We start from the raw sequence: 20,204 nt of genomic DNA, 5'->3' as shown, positions 1-20,204 counted from the left end.
TTTAGGGCTTTCAAGGTCAGCACCAACAATCTGAATTGTGCCCAGAAACGTACAGGGAGCCAATGCAGATCTTTCAGGACCGGTGTTATGTGGTCCCAGCGGCCACTCCCAGTCACCAGTCTAGCTGCCGCATTCTGGATTAGTTGTAGTTTCCGGGTCACCTTCAAAGGTAGCCCCACGTAGAGCGCATTGCAGTAGTCCAAGCGGGAGATAACCAGAGCATGCACCACTCTGGTGAGGCAGTCCGCAGGCAGAGAGGGTCTCAGCCTGCGTACCAGATGGAGCTGGGAGACAGCTGCCCTGGACACAGATGTCTCTTGGGGTTCCCTTCCAACTCCATGATTGGATCTGGCAGATAGGCATTTTAATTACCCCCAGGTGTAAAATGGGAATAATGATGACCTACAAGAGCCCTCAAAGGAGGCTCTGTTCTTTCTTATTTTGTCCCCGGCTGCAAAAAAAGAAAGAAAGGAGGGATAAGATAAGCCCTGCTGATTTCCCACCCCACTGCCTCCTCCGCAGTGAATCATAGGAAAGGTGTGTCGCTCCTGCAAGGGCCTGCGCTGGCATTTGGGTGCCAAGCAGAGAGGCGGGCATCGGAGGCTGAGCCCGGGAGCATTTCAGAGGCACCGTATGTTCAGCACAGAAAACTCCGAAGTGGTATCTCTGGAATGCAGAGCCGCACCGTGACGCCTTTCGCCCCAACCTCCAGTCTGGGAGGGATGATGGGTTGTCTCTTAAGGTTAGCAGCAAAATGAGGAAGAAGCAGAACAGGGAGAATGCTCTTTCCAGTGCCTGGGGAGCTGGCCTGCTTTCTTGCTCTCCTTCGTTTCCCGCTGGGTGTGATTCGGAGATGGTCTGGAGCCAGAAAGATGCCCTTCATGTTTCCCAGCCCAGGGTGCCCCCATGACATCTCCCCCCTCCCTTTCAGGTGGACTATCATGCAGTGGTATGCGGGATCAGTTAGGGCCAGAGGCGCCAGCTTGCGAGGGCAATGGGGGCGGTGATGTCGTGCCTGTGACGTTGCACGCGTGAGCCTCACTCCTCCCTCTCTAAGCCAGCCAGAAGCTTCCCGGGCATTGGGAAGGCGGCGCCAGGCTTTAATACTTTGATACAGTGGTACCTCAGGTTAAGTACTTAATTCGTTCCGGAGGTCTGTACTTAAACTGAAACTGTTCTTAACCTGAAGCACCACTTTAGCTAATGGGGCCTCCTGCTGCCACTGCACCGCCGGAGCCCGATTTCTGTTCTTATCCTGAAGCAAAGTTCTTAACCTGAAGCACTATTTCTGGGTTAGCGGAGTCTGTAACCTGAAGCTCATGTAACCCGAGGTACCACTGCACTCTAATTTACTGGGAACATTTAGGGGGCTGGCCTAGTCCCCCAGTCCACTGACCACACGCCACTGCCATAATGGAACCAGCAAAGTCTCTGTTCAAACTCTCCTGCTCCCTTTGCTTTGGCTAACTTCACGAGACGAATACCAGCCCAAACATATCATGGGCACTGGCAGCACGGAAGAGAAACTTATTTTTAAAAGCGAAACAAGTTTTGCACCTAGGAAAAGAGACAGCCTTGGCCTCCATGAATTTGTCTGTCAATGGCAACTCCTTGGCTGTTTGCACCTTTATCTCCATGGAACTTTGTATGGTGTACGTGGTTCCTCCTCTCCGCATTTAGTCCCCACAACAACCTTCTGAGGGAGGCTAGGCTGAGGGGCAATGACAGGCCCCAGTGAGCTTCGTGGCCAAGTGGGAATTTGAACTCTAGTCTCTGCTGACCTGAGCCCTAGCCTGACACTCTAACCACGACGCCATGCTGGTTTCTAGAAGTAGATGGGCCACTGGCCTGATCCAGCCTTATGTGCTGACTTGCCGCTGGAAGGCAGAGAGCCGGCCCTTTGCGGCTTCTTCTTCCATGCCGGGAGACGTGCTTGCAGTCGCATCAGAAGCCTGGGAGGCGGCAGGAAGGAAGGCCGGGCTCCTTCAGGAAGCTGCTTTGATAAGTGGTTTCAATGGCAGGAGGGAAGCAACCTGCTGTGGAAACACACAGGGCTCCCCCCCCCTTCAATGTGGCCTTCATCAAAGCGCAGGAGGGCCAAGCCCAGCTAGCGGCAGGGTCGAGGGGGCACTGCTGAGGTCCCCCTCCTCCCCCAGGAGCAAAACCTGTGGGACCCAGCTTGGAAGCAGGAAAAGGGGTGGGTGGGCAGGAAGCACAGGGACTCAACCCACGAGGACCCCGGCCCTTCACTGTCCTCTCTCATGCCCTTCCCATGCTGTAGTCCGGCTACTCCTAAGTAACACCCTCCCCCACCTTGTGTCTGGAACTCCCCAGGGCTCCAGGGACCCTTCAAGGCCTTCCTCTGTGGGTCGGCCAGGTCACCTGGGGAGCTGAGCGCCCTGGGAAGATGGGGCCAGGAGAGGAGTCTGCTGCTTTCTCTGAACCCAGAGAAGGCTATGGACCCCATCAGGATGGCTGAGTCACACTGATGTCCCAATGTCCGAGCAGCTAGGCCACTCCAGCCCACAAAAGGAAAAACAGCCAGGGCAGCCTTGCAACCCGATTCAGAAGGTGCAATTGGAGGGGAGGGAGGGGAAAAACGAAGGCGGGAATTGGTGTCCAAATGGTGCAAGCTGAACTGGAGAAGCTCACTGGTTGACCCCGCAAGAGGCTCCGGATTAAATCTCAAGCACCTCCAGATTGGGAGAGCAAGAGAAAGACCCCTGCCTCAATTCCCCTGTGGGTGGGGGCCTGATTCTCTGCCATGTGACTTCCTGTGCTCTAAATTGGTGCCTCTTTGGGCTCTGCTTCTCCCGGCATCAAAAGTGAGACCCGGATTAGGTCCTGGAAGAGACCTGGGTTCAAATCCTCCCTCGGCCATGAAGCTCACTGGCCAGCCACTGCCTCTCAGCCTAGCCTCCCTCACAGGGCTGTTGTGAGGACTGAATGAGGAGGGGAAGAAGAATCATGTAGACTGCCTGGAAGAAAAAGTTGGGATAGGAATGCAAGAAGCAACTCATTTTTCACACAGCAAATCTGGTTTATTTATTTCCTGATGGAGCCTGGGGGGGGGGCAGAGCAAGGGTCTGTTCCCTGCTCCGTGGACGACGTTGGTTCAGGCTGACCCAGCCTACAGGGTTGTTGTGAAGATAACCCAGTGGGAGAGACCCCCAAGGCGCTTGGGGAAGGGAAGGGGCAAGAAGGTGATTGCTCAGCTCCAGCAGGCAGGAGGGCCAGGCGGTGGAAAGGAGGCCCTTCTGGGACTGAGAGCTGCTGCCGGCCAGAGCTGACAACGCTGGCCTCCCAGCGCTCATTCCGGGGCGAAGCAGGCGCCGGTGGGGCAAGCCAGGCGCGGTCCGGAGAGCCTCCAGGCCAGCTTCTCAGGGCGCGGCGAGGGATGCGCGCAGCGAGGCTCCTGTTCTGCACATCCCGGGGCGCCAACCCCGGAGCAACTGCGCCCCGTTCCCTCGCCTGCCTGCCTGCCCGCCCGGCCCCGAGTGGCCTCGCCTCTCCCGCCCGGGCTGTCCCCTCCTCCGCTGGGGCGGGCGAGGAAGCGCCAGGAGGGAGTATAAAGGCGCCGGGCGGGCGCGCAGGCGGGCAAGCCGGGACGCCGGGCGAGGAGAGGTCGGAGCAGACGCCGCCGAGGGACCAGCGCAGCCGGCAAGTGCGCGGCGCCGCGCGGGGCGGAGGTGTCTCTCTCCCGGTGGCAGAGAAGAGCTGGAGAGGGGGGCCGCTTCTCCCGCTTGCAGGACCCTCCTTCACCAGCCTCCCGGGGAACCCCTCCTTGGGTGGGGGGCAGGCGAGGACCCCCCAACTCCAGCTGGCCCTGCAAGCACGCTCCGGTGGCGGGGGGGGGGGGGTGGAAGCATCGACTGGGAAGCGACCACCCCCATCTCCCCTCTCTCCATCGCGCGCGCGCGGTGATGCGCCGGGAGGCTGCTGGCTTGGCCAGGGCTTCGGGGCGACGGAGGGGAGTTAGCGGGCTTCGTCCGCAAGTCACGAGATCTCTGCAGCGGGAGGGGGCGGGGGAGAAAGGAGCGTTGGGTCCCCGCCGCCGCCTTCACACGGTCGCGGGCAACTCGCGTGTGCGAGGGAGAGCCTTCCCTTCCCCGCGAGGAAGAGACAAAGCGCGGCGTCGCCCGCCAAGCTGCTGAAAAGGGGAAGCGCGGAGCCGGGGCTCGTGATGCGCGTCTGGCGAGGGGCCTCCGGGCGTCTGCAGCGGGCACGAGCGGCCCAGACCTGCCCGCGATGGGGGGAAGGAGGAGGGGGCATGGAGAGGGGGGGCGTCGAGGGGTGCGGGAGCCTGGCACCCCACCCGCAGCGCCCCGGGGTCTCGGGGACGGGGGCAGTTGCGAGGGGCTGGGTAGGGGGCAAGGGCCAGGCTCGTCTCCGCCCCCGGGTCTGGGTCTGGCTTGGAGAGGGGGGGTGCTCCGGCTCAGGGACCAGGCAGCCCGAGGTGGGGTGGCGGAAGCTCAGGGGGCTGCTGGAGAGAGCTGCCCCTCATCCCCGGGACTGCCTGGTGGAGCTCCTCTTTCTTGGGGGGCTGTATCACCCCCAGTCCCGCTCCCGCGCAGTGGGCGATGCTGCGCCCAAGTGGAGGAGAAGCGAGCCCGAAGGGAGCCGCTGGAAAACTTTGGCCCCAGCCTGACCTCAAACTCCTGATCTTCCAGCAGCTCGCCAGATCCGCCCCCCCCCCCGCCACACACACAAAGGACGAGCATAAGAAAGAGTCTGCAGGCTGGACTCCCCCCTCCCTCGCAGAGCCCTCTCGGCCAGCGGCCAGATCTCCACAGCCCCGTTGGCCAGACGTTTGCGTCCCTGGTGCGTATTGGCCGTCCTCTGGAACTTAGTGGATAACTGCCTCTGAAGGTGGAGGCTCTGCTGAGCGCTCCGGGTGGCAGCTGCTGGAGGAGGAGCCCCCCTTTTCCTCGGAAGAGAAAGCTGCGCTTAGAAGCTCCGGCTGAGGTCCAGAGAGGATCCTTCTTGCTTCCCAGCAAGGACCCCTCGGATCCTCCCCCCATGAACTGGGTCCGGCCTCCTGTCAGTCTTTAAAAAGCTTAGAATTTTAGAACTGTGAAGTTGGAGGGGACCCCAAGGGTCATGTAGTCCAACCCTCTGCAATGCAGGCGTGTGACCATCTGAAACAACGTAAGCCGTGCTCTGAAGAGAATGCCCACCAGCTCTGACCCAAAGGCCCGTCTTCTCCAGCCCTCTCAGCGCAGCCCATCGGATGGGCACTCTGGGCAAAAGGAGCTTTGGGTCTTTCTTCACTCGTGGACTGACTGGTGTCCCTCTTCACGAAAAATTGTTGCAAAAACAAGGCTTCTCCTAGAGGAAGAGTGGGAGACAAAAGCCCTAGAATGGTCGAGTCAGAAGGGACCCCCCAGGGTCATCCAGTCCAACCCCCTTCCGTGCAGGGATCGCAGCTGAAGCCTCCAGGACAGACGGCCATCTGGCCTCTTCAAGGAAGGAGATACATTCAATAAATACTGTCCTTTTCTGTGTATAAGACTAGGTTTTTTTACTCTAAAATAATGTTAAAAAACGGGGGCCGTCTTATACGTAGGGGTCACCCATTTTCATAAATTTGAGTCCCCCAAAAGAGGGGTCGTGTTATACATGGAAAAATACGGTAAACAATTTCAGAAAATAAATCCTGTAAAAGTGTAATGTGCAATAATAAGAATAAATTTTATTTATACCCCACCCTCCCCGGCCAGAGCCGGGCTCAGGGCAGCTAACACCAGTAAAAATTACAGTAAAAACATAATGGGGGGGGGGAGACCCAATTTAAAATACAGGTTAAAATGCAATTTAAAGTGCAGTCTCATTTTTAAAGTAGCCCATAGATCACATAAAGACATAGAAATATTCAAATTACCATGCCCCATAAAGAACATCATCAACACACCAGCCTTTAAGAACATGAGAAAAAAGTTCTTTTTTAAATCAGGCACCTAAAAGAAGATAAGGTTGGGAGGAGAAACACTTCAGTGGGGAGGTCATTTGACAGGCACAGAGCCCCCGCCAAAAAGGCTCTATCCCACAGGCCCCACCCACAGTTTAGTATGGAGACCCCCAGAAGAGTACCAGCTGGGGATCACAGCTCATGGGCCGGTGGGTGTGGGAGGCGGCGGTCTCTGGGGAATTGGGGCCCCAGGTCATTCAGGGACTTTCGCCTCCAGCTGAGCACCTTGAATTGGGCCCAGGAAGTTCTTGTCTTAGACTGACACAGAGCCAGTTGCATCCAGATCCCCCCTGCCCCCCCCCAGTGCCGAGGAGCTGAGGTTTCTGTTGCTCTGCCTCTAATGCGGAGGAGGGTCTCCTCAGAGGACTGTGCGCAGTGATGGCCAAGGGCCCATCAAATCACTGGCCCTCAGCACTGTGGGAGGGACTGGTGCCACTTCTGTGTCCTGCGCAGCCCCTGGCACACATCCCTTGCCAGGGAGGGGGGGCGGGGAAGGAGAGGGAGCTGCTGCCCACGGACCTACAGCTGGATCAGGCCAAAAAGGGGCCATCTAGTCCAGCCCCCTGTCCTCACAGTACCCAATGCGAAACTCACAAGTGGGATTTGAGCACAAGGGAATGGATACTGATGTTTAAAACCTTGAAGGTCACCACAACAGTAGTTTTGCTTGGCATGCATCAAAGATGAAATGTAGCCCCAGAATCTACAACGTATTTGTGGTATGAAAAGGTTAAAGCACTTAGAGCTTTCTTGAATCGTGTTGTAAGAGAATCAGTTTTGTCCAGTCCTGTGGGAGGGAGTTCCACAGTTTAACGATGTGCTCCTGCATGAACTATGTTCTGGGGCCAACGACTTGCTCTCCTCTGCCACCTTTTACAGGGCAAGCGCCACCATGGTCCTGTGCCACTCTCCTCTTCTCCTCTTCCTCCTCCTGCTGCCCTTCTTGGGCACAGTGGCTGCCGCTGCCACTCCAGGCTTCAAGATCAGGATGACAGCCAAGGGCTTGGCCCTGGGTAAGGAGGCGGGGGGCAAGGGGAGGGGATCCTGCAAAGCGGTTCTCTTTGGGGTACCTGCCTGGTCCCCAGCACTGCTGCTGCTGCCAAGGACCCCTCTGGCCTTGGGGTCCTGCCCCATTCTGCCTGCCAAAGGGGTCTTGGCGGGTCTCTTGGCCGGCACCTCCTGGCCCCAAGGGATGTGGGTGGCTGCTTGACCCCCCCTCCTGGGTTTGTGAGGGGAGCAGCTGGCGGTGACACCCCTCTGGGGGCTTTTGCAGTGAAGCAGGAGGGGCTCCGCTTTGTGGAACAGGAGCTGGAGAACATCACCATCGCTGATTTCCACGGCAAGGAGGGCCAGTTCCACTACAACATCAGCAAGTGAGTTTATTTGGGGGGGGGGCTGCCCCACAGGGGCTTTGCTTCCTAGCTTAGGAGATGCTGTGCTTGGCCAGGGACCAATCACCCACCCTGGGTTGGTGGCCGCCTCCTGTGGCAGGGAGTTCCATAGTTTAGTTGCAGGCTGTAACTCTGCAATTCAGTACCAGGCTGCATCTCTCCCTCTCCCCGCAGGGTGAGAGTGACCCATCTCCACCTGTCCGCCTCCGACCTGCGCTTTGAGCCCAAGCAGCACCTGGCCTTCAACATCAACAACGGGTCCATCAGCCTGCGCTTCCGCCGCCAGCTGCTCTACTGGTTCTTGTGAGTCACTCGCATTCTACTCTCACACCAGCCCAGGCTCTGGCACCAGCCCAAACAGGGAGCCTTGGAGGAGGCCGGCTTGGGGAGGGGGGTAACTAAGCCTCGGTCAAGTATACCTGAAGTTCTGCCCGGACACTGAGGTCCAGCGCCAAGGGCCTTCTGGCGGTTCCCTCCCTGCGAGAAGCGAGGTTACAAGGAACCAGGCAGAGGGCCTTCTTGGTGGTGGCACCCGCCCTGTGGAACACCTTCCCACCAGATGTCAAAGAGAAGAACAACTACCAGACTTTTAGAAGACATCTGAAGGCAGCCCTGTTTAGGGAAGCTTTTAATGTTTAACAGACTACTGTATTTTAATACTTTGTTGGAAGCTGCCCAGAGTGGCTGGGGAAACCCAGCCAGATGGGTGGGGTATAAATAATAAATTATTATTATTATTATTATTATTATTATTATTATTATTATTATTATTATTATTAAGCCCCCAGGGAGCCAGCTCCTTCCCCCCACAGGCAGAGGGTCCCTGCAAGGGAGCTGTGAGCCTGAAGTAGCAAGCCTTCTCGTTAACTGGGATTCATGCATTGCAAAGTGTTGGACTAAATGGCCTTGCAGCTCTACAGTTTGATGAGTCTGCCTGGATAGCATGTATCATGCATGGGAATGGGGCAAATTTGAATCCCTGTGACCCACATGTGTGGGGTAAATAACAAAAGAATTGAGTGGGTGCCTGGAATCAAAGTGTGGGGCTAAGCTCGCCTTCCAGCAAGGGAGAGCCCCCAGTTGCAGAGTTTAAACTTGCAAAGTCAGGAGAGAGGAATATAAGCTGCTTGAATATCTCGTTTAGTCTGTTTGCAAAGCACCCCCCTCTTTCTACCCCTTTGCAATGAACAGACCATTGTTAAGTAAGTTTTTAAATGCTTTACTTACAAAATGTTCCAAAAGCCGGATTAATGCATTTATGCAAGCAGCGGCAAAGAGAGCACAGGCAGAATACTGTTGGGTAGAAAATACAGAAAGATCGCTTCAAACGCACGGGCTTTAAGGTTGGAGTTTGCTTAGGCACGTCTTCCTTGATCAGTTATATGGCACAGAAAGAGAGGGAGCAGGAAGAGAAGGCTTAGCTTCCTCCCTCTTCAGAGAAGAGGAGGCGTGACCTAGCTGAGTCTAGGAAAAGGACTCTGTAGTTTTAACCCCTTCGTGCACTAACTAGTATTTATGCATTATTATATTTGACTGCAATCTCCCACCGAAACCTCTGTGTAATGCAGGCATCCTCAACCTTCGGCCCTCCAGATGTTTTGGACTACAGTTCCCATCATCCCTGACGACTGGTCCTCTTAGCTAGGGATCATGGGAGTTGTAGGCCAAAACATCAGAAGGGCCGCAGGTTGGGGGTGCCTGGTCTAATGGGCCAATTGTGCCCTCCCAGCCTGGTCCTCAGCGCTCTCTCTGCTGAGACCCTGGCCTGATCCTGGCATTGAAAGCTGGGCTTCCAAGTGCCCTGTGGTGGGCTCCCTTTGTGGCTGAATTGTGGGGCTGCTGACCTCATCATCATCATCATTTAATTCTTGATGCCCCAGCCACTCTGGGCGGCTTCCAGCAAAATACTGCAACTTGGGGGTTGGCCTCCTGTGGGGCGCCTGTGGGTCAGCCTTCCCACCCCCTGCCTACTTTTAACCCTTTCCGCCCCAGCTATGACATCGGCTCCATTAACACTTCGGCCGAGGGGGTCCACATCCACACTCAGCTGGAGCTCTCCAAGGACAACAGCGGCCGCCTCAAGATCTCCAACTTCAGCTGCAATGCCTCCATCGCCCGCATGCATGCCGGATTCAGTGGCACGCTCAGGTACGCCTGCCTCCTGGTGCCTGGCCCCTGGCGCCTCCTTGGTTGCTGCTTTGGGGGAGCAAGTCCCCAGGGCGAGAGAGGTGGCGAGCTGCTTCAGGGACCAGGCTGGCAACTCAGGTGGCATCACAGTGGCATGGTGGGAAGGGGCGGTGGGGAGCCCGTGGCAGCAATCGAGGAGCCCATGGTGGCTGAGGACGCTTTGGGGCAGGGCAGTGGCTGGAAGGTCCAGCAAGGAGTTAGGGGGCTCATTCCCACTGGGCAGAATAGAGAAGAAGAGCTGGCTGGATCCGGCCAGTGGCCCATCTCTTCCATCACCCTGTTCTCACAGGGGCCAAGCAGATGCCTCAGTGGGAAACCAGTAAGCAGGATCTGACCACAAGAGCAACTCTCCCCCTTCCTGTGGTTTCCAGGGGGAGGCAGAGCACAGCCGTCCTGGCTAGCAGCCTTCGATAGCTCTTCATTATCTTCTTTCAAGGCTTCTAGGGTGGTGGCCACCTACTGTGGGAGGGAGTTCCACAGTTTAACTATGTGCTGCGTGAAGAAGGACTTTCTCTCATCTGTCCTGAGTCTTCCGACATTCAGCATTCTTGAAGGTCCAGAAAGCCTTGTGTTAGGAGACCCTGTGACAGGGAGGGGCATTCTGGGACTTCCCCTTAGAAAGGATCAAGGGCCTCCCCCAAGGTGGATTTGATTTAAATCAAATCAATTTAAATCACTGGTCAGTAAGACTCAATTTATTATTATTATAATTATAATTAATCTTATTAATTTTTTACAGAAAGACTCATTCTTGTTTGTATAATCTTAATATTTACAACCAGATGAAGGTTTCGTTTTTGGAATAATACATTTTCAGAGTAGTTTTTACAGTTATATCAAAAATTACTGATTTGGTTATACTATTAGAAATACAAAGACAGGTAATTATGAAATTATTGTTTATATTTGGACAACTTTTCTGCTGTACTTTATCGGAAGGAGAAAAACAATCATTTCCTTAATAACAATTTAAACTATTTAACACAAAAACATTATAGCGTACGTATCCATGTTTGTTAACTGATGTGGTTAAACAATTAAAAACAAACAAACAACTTAGACTGAGTTCTAGCACACATGAAAAACTTAAAACAAATCCTTATTTCCTGATGAATAGCCTTTGGACTATAATGTAACTTAAATAGAAAACTATCTTTAGAAAGATTTTTCCTCCAAAAGCATTTTATTATAAATATCTCCGATTTAAATAGAATTATATATTTTTTAAAGAAAACCATTGATTTTTATCCCTTCTGGGCTCCACTCTCATGCTTTTGCGTTCTCTCCAGAAAGGTGTATGAATTCCTTGGCACTTTCCTCACCACGGGGATGCGCTACCTTCTCAACCAGCAGGTAAGAACCACCAAGCCAGAGGTAGGTGGGGCAGGGGACCTTTGGCAGCCCCTCTCGCTGACCGGGGGCAGGAAGAGGTCCCCAAGAGGAGAGTGGGAGAGACCCTCCCTTCCCTCTGCGCTGCACTGGGGGCTGTTGCTTCCTGCTCCCCGCAGACTCCCCCGTTCCCGTTCTCGCTTTCAGATCTGCCCGGTGCTGAACCACGCGGGGCTCGTGCTGATCAACTCTCTGCTGGACACGGTCCCAGGTGAGGAAGGCAAGGCAAGGCGACCCACACTCTGCCCCCGCTGCCTGCCTGAGCTCGAGGGTCAAGAGTGGGGGGACGTAGGAGAAGGCCAATGGCCCATCAAGTCCAGAAGCCTGTTCTTTTTTCTATATCATATTTTTTATTAGGAATTTCAACAAAACATTTTATCAAAAAACATATCATCCTTAATTCTCCTTAATGTTATTCTCTGCATGTTACAAAATTATATAGATCCTTAATTTATCTGATTGGCTATTATCAATGAAAAGTTTGTGAGTGTTTATTCAAAACCTGCCATGAAGTCCAGTTCATTTTGTCGTTTCTTTATGTACTTTGTAAAGGGTTCCCATTCTTCCTTAAAATCACAGTTGTCCTTATCACGTACTGTAGTTTACCGTATTTTTCGCTCCATAGGGCGCACCTAGTTTTTAGGGGGGGAAATAAAGGGGGGGAATTATTCCCTCCCCCCCAGCCCCAAAGAGCAAAGAAGCCAAGACAGCCAGCGGGATCCATCCCGCTGGCTGTCTTGGCTTCCTCTTTAGCCACGCACAACCTCTCCAGACGGAAGAAGCTTTGTTTATAGCTGCAGGACTGGGACAGGGGAAGCCCGAGCTTGCCCCGACACCAGCCACCAGAACAGGCTGCTATCTGCAAGCCTTCGGAGCCCGGTGGGAACTCCCGCTGGGCTCAGAAGGCTTGCGGATAGCTGCTTGAAGCCCGGGGAGCACAGCGGGGTTCAGGCTGCAGGCTGCTATCCGCAAGCTTCGGAGCGCTCTGAAGGCTTGCAGAGATCTGCGCGAAGCCTGGAGAGCGAGAGGGGTCGGTGCGCACCTACCGCTCTCGCTCTCCAAGCTTCAGCGAAAGCCTGCATTCACTCCATAGGATGCACACACATTTCCCCTTCATTTTTGGAGGGGAAAAAGTGCGTCCTATAGAGCGAAATATACAATATATGTCAGTTTCGCGAATTCCACATAGTCCATCAGTTTCTCTTGCCACAGTTCTTCAGTCAGATTTCTTCATTCTTCCATCCCTGTGCTATTAAGACTCTTGACGCCATTGTCGCATACATGAAAATGTTTTTCAGTTTCCTTGGCAGGTCTTTCCCTACAATCCCTAACAGAAAGGCTTCAGTTTTTTTTATACAAATGTTAATTGGAACATTTTCCAGTCCAGCAGCCTGTTCTTACAGGGGCCGACCAGAGGCCTGTGGGAAACCTGCAAGCAGGATTCGAACACAACTCCCAGCAACTGGGGTTCAGAGGCATCTTCACTCTGACCATGGAGGTGGAACATGGCCATGTGGCTCAGGCAGGCAGGCAAGGGACGCTGGGGCCACCAGCTGCGCTCTCTCACTCTCTCTCCCCCTGCCCTGCAGTGCGGAACCCGGTGGACGACCACATTGGGATAGACTACTCCCTGCTGAAGAATCCCGTCGTCACGTCTGACACCATGGACATGGATTTCGAGGTGCCTCCTGCAGCAGAGCCCAGGGCTGGGGAACACCGGGACGTGGGTGGGGGTCCCGGGCAGGGAAGAAGACTGAAAACGTGGGGTGGAGCAGCTGAACAGGTTGTGCCCAACCTCTGCCCGAGGGGGACAGGAGGAGCCTTTGTTCTCCACCCCCATTGTTCCAGCGCTGAGGGCCTTCTCGGTAGTGGCACCCGCCCTGTGGAACACCCTTCCACCAGATGTCAAGGAAATAAGCAGCTATCTTATCTTTAAAAGACATCTGAAGGCAGCCCTGTTCAGGGAAGTTTTTAATATTTAATGCTGTATTGTTTTTAACACTCGATTGGCTGGAGAAACTCTGCCAGATGGCATAAATATATTAATTATTATTATTATTATTATTATTATTATTGTTATTATTATTATTATTATTATTGGTAGGCAGAGCCCAAGGAACTGGGGACTGACGTGCGCTCTGGCTGCACTCCCGGAAGAAGCCTTTGCCAATATTTAAATCCTAGAGGTTTGGTACAGGGAGGTCTCCAGTTTGCGTCAGAAGGAGCAGGCAAGGGGTTGAATATCTGGGGAGTCAAAACCCACCCTGTGGTCCCAGGCAGGCATGCTTGGGGCACGGGCGAGCTGCGAGCAGGTGGCTCCTGGCAGTTGGGTCTGACCAGGGTCGTCACTCCCCCCCTCCCACAGGGCAAATTCTTCTACTTGGGGGACGAGAACAAGACCCTCCCCAATCTGGCCGTGGAGCCTGTCGTGCTGGAGACGGAGCGCATGGTCTACCTGGCCGCCTCCGAGTACTTCTTCGATTCCGCCCTCTTCTCCTACTTCCAGGCTGGCGTTCTGAGCATGGAGATTGCCGACGAAAAGGTTGGTTGGGCAGAGAAGCCATGGGGCCGGGGTGGTGATGGTGGAGAGATGGTCAAAAGCTGCGCCAAGCGGGCAGAGGCCGGGGAGCCCACAGCCGCTGCTCTGACCTGCTGGTACGCTTCACTCTTGTTCCAGGTGCCAAAGGATTTGGAGGTTCTGCTGAGAGCCACGTTTTTCGGGAGCATCGTCATGATGGTGAGTGGGGCGGCAGGGAAGGAGCTTCCCCTGGGCCAGCTCCTTCCTTCCTTCATCCAGACTCCATGCTTCTCGCCCACCAGAGTGGCAGCAGAGCTCTGGGAGAGAAGCTGAGTTGTGGGCAAAGGGGCACAGCAGAGGTTTCCACCTCTTTCTGTGTGTGATCTGATAGTCTCCCTCAGCTCCGCCCCAGGAAATTGTTGCTGTTGTTTAGTCATTTACTCGTGTCTGACTCTTCGTGACTCCCTGGACCAGAGCACGCCAGGCTCTCCTGTCTTCCACTGCCTCCCGCAGTTTGGTCAAACTCATGCTGGTAGCTTCAAGAACACTGTCCCACCATCTCGTCCTCTGCCGTCCCCTTCTCCTTGTGCCCTCCATCTTTCCCCACATCAGGGTCTTTTCCAGGGAGTCTTCTCTTCTCATGAGGTGGCCAAAGTCTTGGAGCCTCAGCTTCAGGATCTGCCCTTCCAGTGAGCACTCAGGGCTGATTTCCTTCAGAATGGATCAGTTGGATCTTCTTGCAGTCCATGGGACTCTCAAGAGTCTCCTCCAGCACCAGAATTCAAAAGCATCCATTCTTCGGCGATCAGCCTTCTTGATGGTCCAGCTCTCACTTCCATACATCACTACTGGGAAAACCAGAGCTTTTACTATACAGACACTTCTTCATGCAGTGCACAGCTAAACTGTGGAACTCCCTCCCACTGGAAGCAGTGATGGCCATGGACCTAGATGGCTCCTGAATCCCAGGAGGGGCAGAGGGCTCTTGCGTTCGAATCCTGATTTCAGATTTCCCATAGGCAACAGACCAGCTCTTGTGAGAGGAAGATGCTGCGCTAGATCTGGCCTGATCCTGCAGGCTCTCCTCATCGGAGTCCCTCCTTCTCTCCTCCAGAACCCCTCCGTGGTGGATGCTCCTCTGATGCTGAGGCTGCGGGTCTCCTCGCCACCCAGCTGTGCCATCAAGGCCTCGGGGATGTCCATTTCCGTCACAGCCACCCTCAACATCTTCTTGGCGCCCCTGGATCAGCCCTTGGTCCAGCTTTCCAGCATGACCATGGTGAGTGGTGCAGGCGAGGCCAGAGGTTGGGGAAACCGGCCCCCGCCAGGGACACAGCTCCAGGGGGGGGCACAAAAACCAGACTGTGGGGTGTAGGGCAGAGATGTTTGGGGCAACGGGCCACCACCGTCGCAGCAAGATAAAACCCAGGAGACGTTTCCTCTCCTTCTCGCACCACAGAACAAGGGGGTGCAATTCTTCTGGGGAAACCCAGTCAGATGGGCGGGGTATAAATAAATAAATTATAATTATAATTATTATGCCCTTCCTCCTTGCCTCACCCTTTGAGGACTTGGGTGGCATAAAATGCTGTAATTTCTAATGCAGCTATTACAGTAAATTGATTTTTCCAGGGGTGGTTGTGTGCTGATACAGCCCTTTGCCAAGGGCACAAGGGACCCTCAGGGCATCTCTGAGTGAGGCCAGAACTTCTTCTCCTGCTCCCTCCTGCTCCTTTGGGTGTTTCCCCCCAGATCAAAGGAGCTGCTGACTCTCCTGTGACCCCTTGTCCTCCTGCAGCGGCAATTCTTGCATTTCTGTGCGTTAGACTAGATGGCCCCTGGGGTTCCTTCCAACTTGGCAATTCTACGATTCCTCCTCCTCCTCCATCTCCTTGTGGTGTGGTTCACCTGAGTCACCTGCAGGGTTTCCACAGCAAGCTCCTTGCCTGTAGAAGAGCGCAACTCTGGAGCCCCAAAGGCTGGGAGGAAGGACTGGGAGCAGTGCTGTTGGGGAGGGTCTCTTGCCATAGGATTAGGGCCCTGAAGGTCCCAGTTCATGGTCAAAGAGCTCTTCTAGGAGGCCGTGACAGTTCTTGGCCTCCAGCTGCTGCTTCTGTCTCTGCTGGAAAGCCAGAGGGCGGCAGTCGCCCCCTTCCCAGGCAGGAGGCTGGGCTCCTTTGAAACTGACCTGCCCCTCGTCTCCTTTCCAGGAAGCTCGGCTGAGCGCAAAGGTGCTTCTGCGCAAGAAAACTTTGCAGGTGCTGATGGACCTGAGAAGGTACTGGAAGAGTCGCAGGATGGGGAGAAGGGGCAGCCGTGGCCCAGTACGGACGGCTGTCACTCACTTCTTCCTCTCTCTTTGCCTTGTTCAGGTTCCGGATCTACTCCAACCAGTCAGCGCTGGAATCCCTGGCCGTAAGTGCTGGGGAGGGATCTGGGAGAGGCGAGGCAGGGCTGCAGCTCAGAATGGGGGTCGCCTCCCATGCCTTGCTGAGCGCCCAGGAGTGCTGGGGCTCCGTTTCCTGTGTCTCCCCCCAAAAGCACCTGGAAAGAGCTCCCTGCTCCTGCCATCCTGAAGAGCCAGAGGGGAAACTGAGGCTGCTGGCTCTCCTCCACTGGGGCTGTTTAAGCAGAGGCTGGGTGACCACCTGTCAGGAACCTGGCGATTTCTGCATTGTAGGGGTTGGGCTAGAGGACCTTTGGGGTCCCTTCTGACCCCACGACTCTTCTATGGCTCACTCTTTCCATCCCTCCCCAGCTGATCCCTCTGCAAGGGCCTCTGAAGACTCTGCTGCAGCTGACCATCATGCCCATCATCAACGGTAAGAGGCCTGGAGGCGTCACAGGCCTCTGCGCCTGGGAAAAGGAGAAACATCCTTGTGTAGAGGCCCTGCGCCTACTTCTGACTCTCTCTATTGGCCAGACAAGAACGAGAGCTTCCCCCTCTTCCCTGTTGAACTGGGGCAGCGGGGGGGGGGGGCGGGACACAATGCTCAGCATCAGTGTGGTCACTCTGTGCCTCCCCCACCAATTGCAGCTGGGTGGCAAGTCCCCCCGTCACTTTTGGCCACAGGGGCCTCTGGGAGCCCAGAGACATCTCAAAGGCCAGTCCTTCAGCGCAAAGCCAGTAACGGTTCATTGGCTCCCTGGGTTCAACTGGTATTTCAGAAGGATTTCTGCCCCCAACTGTGGAGACAGAGAAGAGCCATTGCACTCTGGAGAAATCTGAGGGCTCCCTTGGACAAAAAACAAGGACACCAGCCAGGAATACCAGAGCAAAAGAGCAGCCAGGAGGCTTGGTCTTGATTGAAGACTGTCTCACGACAAAACTCCCACCTGCCACAAGGTGGAACGAGATGGAAGCCCCCAACAAAAGAGCCCCCAAACTTTTATTAGCTGCTAATCCCCATGTTGTGGGACGCGGGTGGCACTGTGGATTAAACCACAGAGCCTAGGACTTGCTGATCAGAAGGTCAGCGGTTTGAATCCCCGTGACGGGATGAGCTCGCATTGCTCGGTCCCTGCTCCTGCCAACCTAGCAGTTCAAAAGCACATCAAAGTGCAAGTAGATCAATAGGTACCACTCTGGCGGGAAGGTAAACGGCATTTCCGTGCGCTGCTCTGGTTCGCCTGAAGCGGCTTAGTCATGCTGGCCACATGACCCGGAAGCTGTACACTGGCTCCCTCGGCCAATAAAGCGAGATGAGCGCCACAACCCCAGAGTCATCCGCGACTGGACCTAATGGTCAGGGGTCCCTTTACCTTTTTAATCCCCATGTTACACCCCCCCCAAACTACATCACTCACACATCACGGTTACATCATGAAAGGGGAGGTCTGGTGGCAGTAATCTGAGCATCCTGGACCCTGCCCCATGGTTCCCCTTGCCCTCCACCAAACACCCATCAAGTGTAACAAAAGAGATCTTTACATTTCCCTGTTTCCCAGCCAAGTCAATCCCACCCTTTTGTCTCCATCTGGGTTTGTTATTTCTGGAAGGGCTACCTGTCTGGCACACGGTATCAGGGTGCCAGGGATTATCGCTCAGGCAGAGGGGCTGCTGAGTAGCTGAGCTCACATGTCTAGATGAATTTCTGAAGTTTTCCCAGTGAGCCAGTACACAGATACAAGCAGAGGCCCTTTGAGTAGATAGGAAGAAACTGTTTTGTGGGGACAAATCACAAAAGCGATTGTGCTGGTTTGGTAGTGGGCTGCATGTGCATGATATCTGCTGGAGGGGCAATGCCCCCCCCCAACCTATACATAAATTCCTGCAGCAGCGGCTAGTGGCCCCCAAGAGCCCTCTCCTCCATAACTCTTGCCTCAACTCTTCCTTTTCTTTTCTTTTCCTTTTCTTACAGAGAGAACCAAGAAGGGGGTGCAGATCCCACTCCCCGAAGGCATGGATTTCATGAAGGAAGTGGTCACCTACCACAAGGTAGGCATAAGGATATAAGCCGGATCTGAGCCCTCCCCTCTTGGGGCTTCCAGAAGCGTTCACTGTTTCCAACCACAGAGGCAGAGCCAGCCGCCTCACAGTCCTCAACAGCCTTTATCCGCCATGCACTTTAGAGCCTCCTTTTGCAAAAAGAGCAAGAGTCCAGCTTCTCTGGCAGGATGCGGCCATGCTGCTGCTGCTGCTGCCACCGCCTCCACCTCCCTTTTCCAGGAGCTCCAGAGTCTTCCCTCTCCTGGGAAGTGGCAGCAGCCGAAGCGCCAATCCCGCCCCAACTTTGCCCACCTCTCTCTCTCTCCTTCCTTCACAGGGCTACCTGACCATTGGCGCAGACCTCCATTTCTCCAAAGGCCTGAGAGAGGTGGTAGAGAAGTACAGGACCCCACAGGGCCCACCGCCAACCTCCGTGGCTGCCTGAGGGGCTCCACCAGCAGCCCCTCCTCTGGCCTCCCCCCCTCTGAAGGGCAGAGCGCCTGCCTGCCCTGGTTTGCCCTTCGCCAGCTCACAGCAGGACCAAGCAGGCAGCATCACCAGCAGGGCAGGACAAGGCGGCGGCAGCAGATGCTGCCGCTTTGGGAACCTGAACCAATAAAACAGGTCAAAACCACTCATCTTTGGACACCTGCCTGCTGTCTTCTGTGGGGACGGGGCTGTTCCAGTCCCAGTGTGCCAGTCTGAGGAGGTGCTTTGCCCAGTGTAGGGTAGCGGTTAAGAGCGGTGGACTCGTAATCTGGTGAACTGGGTTCGCTTCCCTGCTCCTCCACCTGCAGCTGCTGGGTGACCTTGGGCCAGTCACACTTCTCTGAAGTCTCTCAGCCCCACTCACCTCACAGAGTGTTGGTTGTGGGGGAGGAAGGGAAAGGAAAATGTTAGCCACTTTGAGACTCCTGAAGGGGAGTGATAAAGCAGGATATCAAATCCAAACTCTTCTTCTTCTTCACTCTGTAGCTCAGCTGGGTGAGCTACAGGACTGCTGAGGGCCTTGCGCCAAGGGGCAGCGTCTGGCAGGAAGGCACCAGGCCTCAAGGGGGGCTTTGCCACAGAGCAGGCACTCTGGCCCAGACAGTGTGGCAACATCCTGGGGGGTTGAATTCCCCTCTTTGGAAACGCAAAGCCACTGAGATGGATGTTGTTGTTTAGTCGTTTAGTCATGTCCGACTCTTGGTGACCTCCTGGACCAGAGCACACCAGGCACTCCTGTCTTCCACTGCCTCCCGCAGTTTGGTCAAACTCATGCTGGTAGCTTCGAGGACACTGTCCCACCATCTTGTCCTCCGGCGTCCCCTTCTCCTTGTGCCCTCCATGTTTCCCAACATCAGGGTCTTTTCCAGGGAGTCTTCTCTTCTCATGAGGTGGCCAAAGTCTTGGAGCCTCAGCTTCAGGATCTGTCCTTCCAGTGAGCACTCAGGGCTGATTTCCTTCAGAATGGAGAGGTTTGTTCTTCTTGCTGTCCATGGGACTCTCAAGAGTCTCCTCCAGCACCAGAATTCAAAAGCATCAATTCTTCGGCGATCAGCCTTCTTGATGGTCCAGCTCTCACGGAGATGGATAGCCCTTATTATTTCCCTATGTGGGTCGATATGCAGGGGAGAAAATCAGTCCACAGTGGAAGGGCAAGCAGTGCCCCACCCCATGCCCACAGGCCTGTAACACTGCTGCTGCTGCCCACTTGGCACCTGCGCAGCCCAGCGCATCACCTGCATCTGCACCATCATGGTGCAAGTTACGACGACCCTAGAAGGTAGGCCAGTAACATGATCTCCATACTACAGATGGGGGCAGTGGGCCTGAGCGAATGTGGCCCCCCCTAGGCCACCTGAGGAGTTTGAAATGAGTTTCAGAGCAGCAGAAGATGCAGCCCTCTCACTCTGCAGCCGCACTTAGATTAAAATGTTTAGTAACAGACATGGCATTTTCTCCAAACGCTCCCACCTTTCCAATCTGAAAAGCCACTTTGGCCCTCAAGGGGTGTTCGAGGTGCGTACCAATTGTAGATCTAAGGCAAGGCAATATTGCGTGTTTGCAGGAGGATCGTGTCCCAGCCCCTTCGTCAGTCAAGTGACAACCCCCCCCCCAATAATAAAAAGCCTCTATGGAATTGGGGAAGGACTTCTCCTGGGATGGGAAGACAGATTTTCTTCCATAAACTTCCTTACACGAACAGGTCTTAGAATCCAAATCCTTGTCTACTTTGGCAGATGGGATTCCTTTTTCAGAGCTGCAGAGGAGTCCCGCTGTGTGCCCAGACCTTATATACCAGCCTGGCACCCCCCCCCCCAATATGCTGGGCTGCCA

At 54.8% G+C, this 20,204-nt stretch overlaps 2 protein-coding genes across 2 annotated transcripts in view; one reads left to right on the top strand and one right to left on the bottom strand.

The window, feature by feature from the left end:
- PCIF1 (phosphorylated CTD interacting factor 1) overlaps positions 1 to 20,204 on the bottom strand; it is a 144,664-nt gene that overhangs the window by 22,168 nt on the left and 102,292 nt on the right. The gene's annotated exons all lie outside the window — the stretch shown is intronic.
- PLTP (phospholipid transfer protein) lies at positions 3,383 to 18,528 on the top strand. Its single transcript, XM_082226052.1, is given in 18 exon segments — positions 3,383 to 3,660; positions 4,671 to 4,724; positions 4,726 to 4,821; positions 6,848 to 6,981; positions 7,242 to 7,341; positions 7,534 to 7,662; positions 9,352 to 9,507; positions 10,836 to 10,899; positions 11,083 to 11,146; positions 12,525 to 12,616; positions 13,301 to 13,477; positions 13,613 to 13,672; positions 14,568 to 14,732; positions 15,664 to 15,731; positions 15,826 to 15,868; positions 16,212 to 16,275; positions 17,815 to 17,891; positions 18,220 to 18,528. Coding segments are annotated over 18 exon segments (1,914 nt in total). The 5' UTR covers positions 3,383 to 3,397; the 3' UTR covers positions 18,328 to 18,528.

Source organism: Podarcis vaucheri, assembly GCF_965113315.1.
Source record: "Podarcis vaucheri genome assembly, chromosome: 6".
NCBI classification, from domain to species: Eukaryota; Metazoa; Chordata; class Lepidosauria; order Squamata; family Lacertidae; genus Podarcis; species Podarcis vaucheri.
This window is presented reverse-complemented; position numbering and strand designations above follow the sequence as displayed.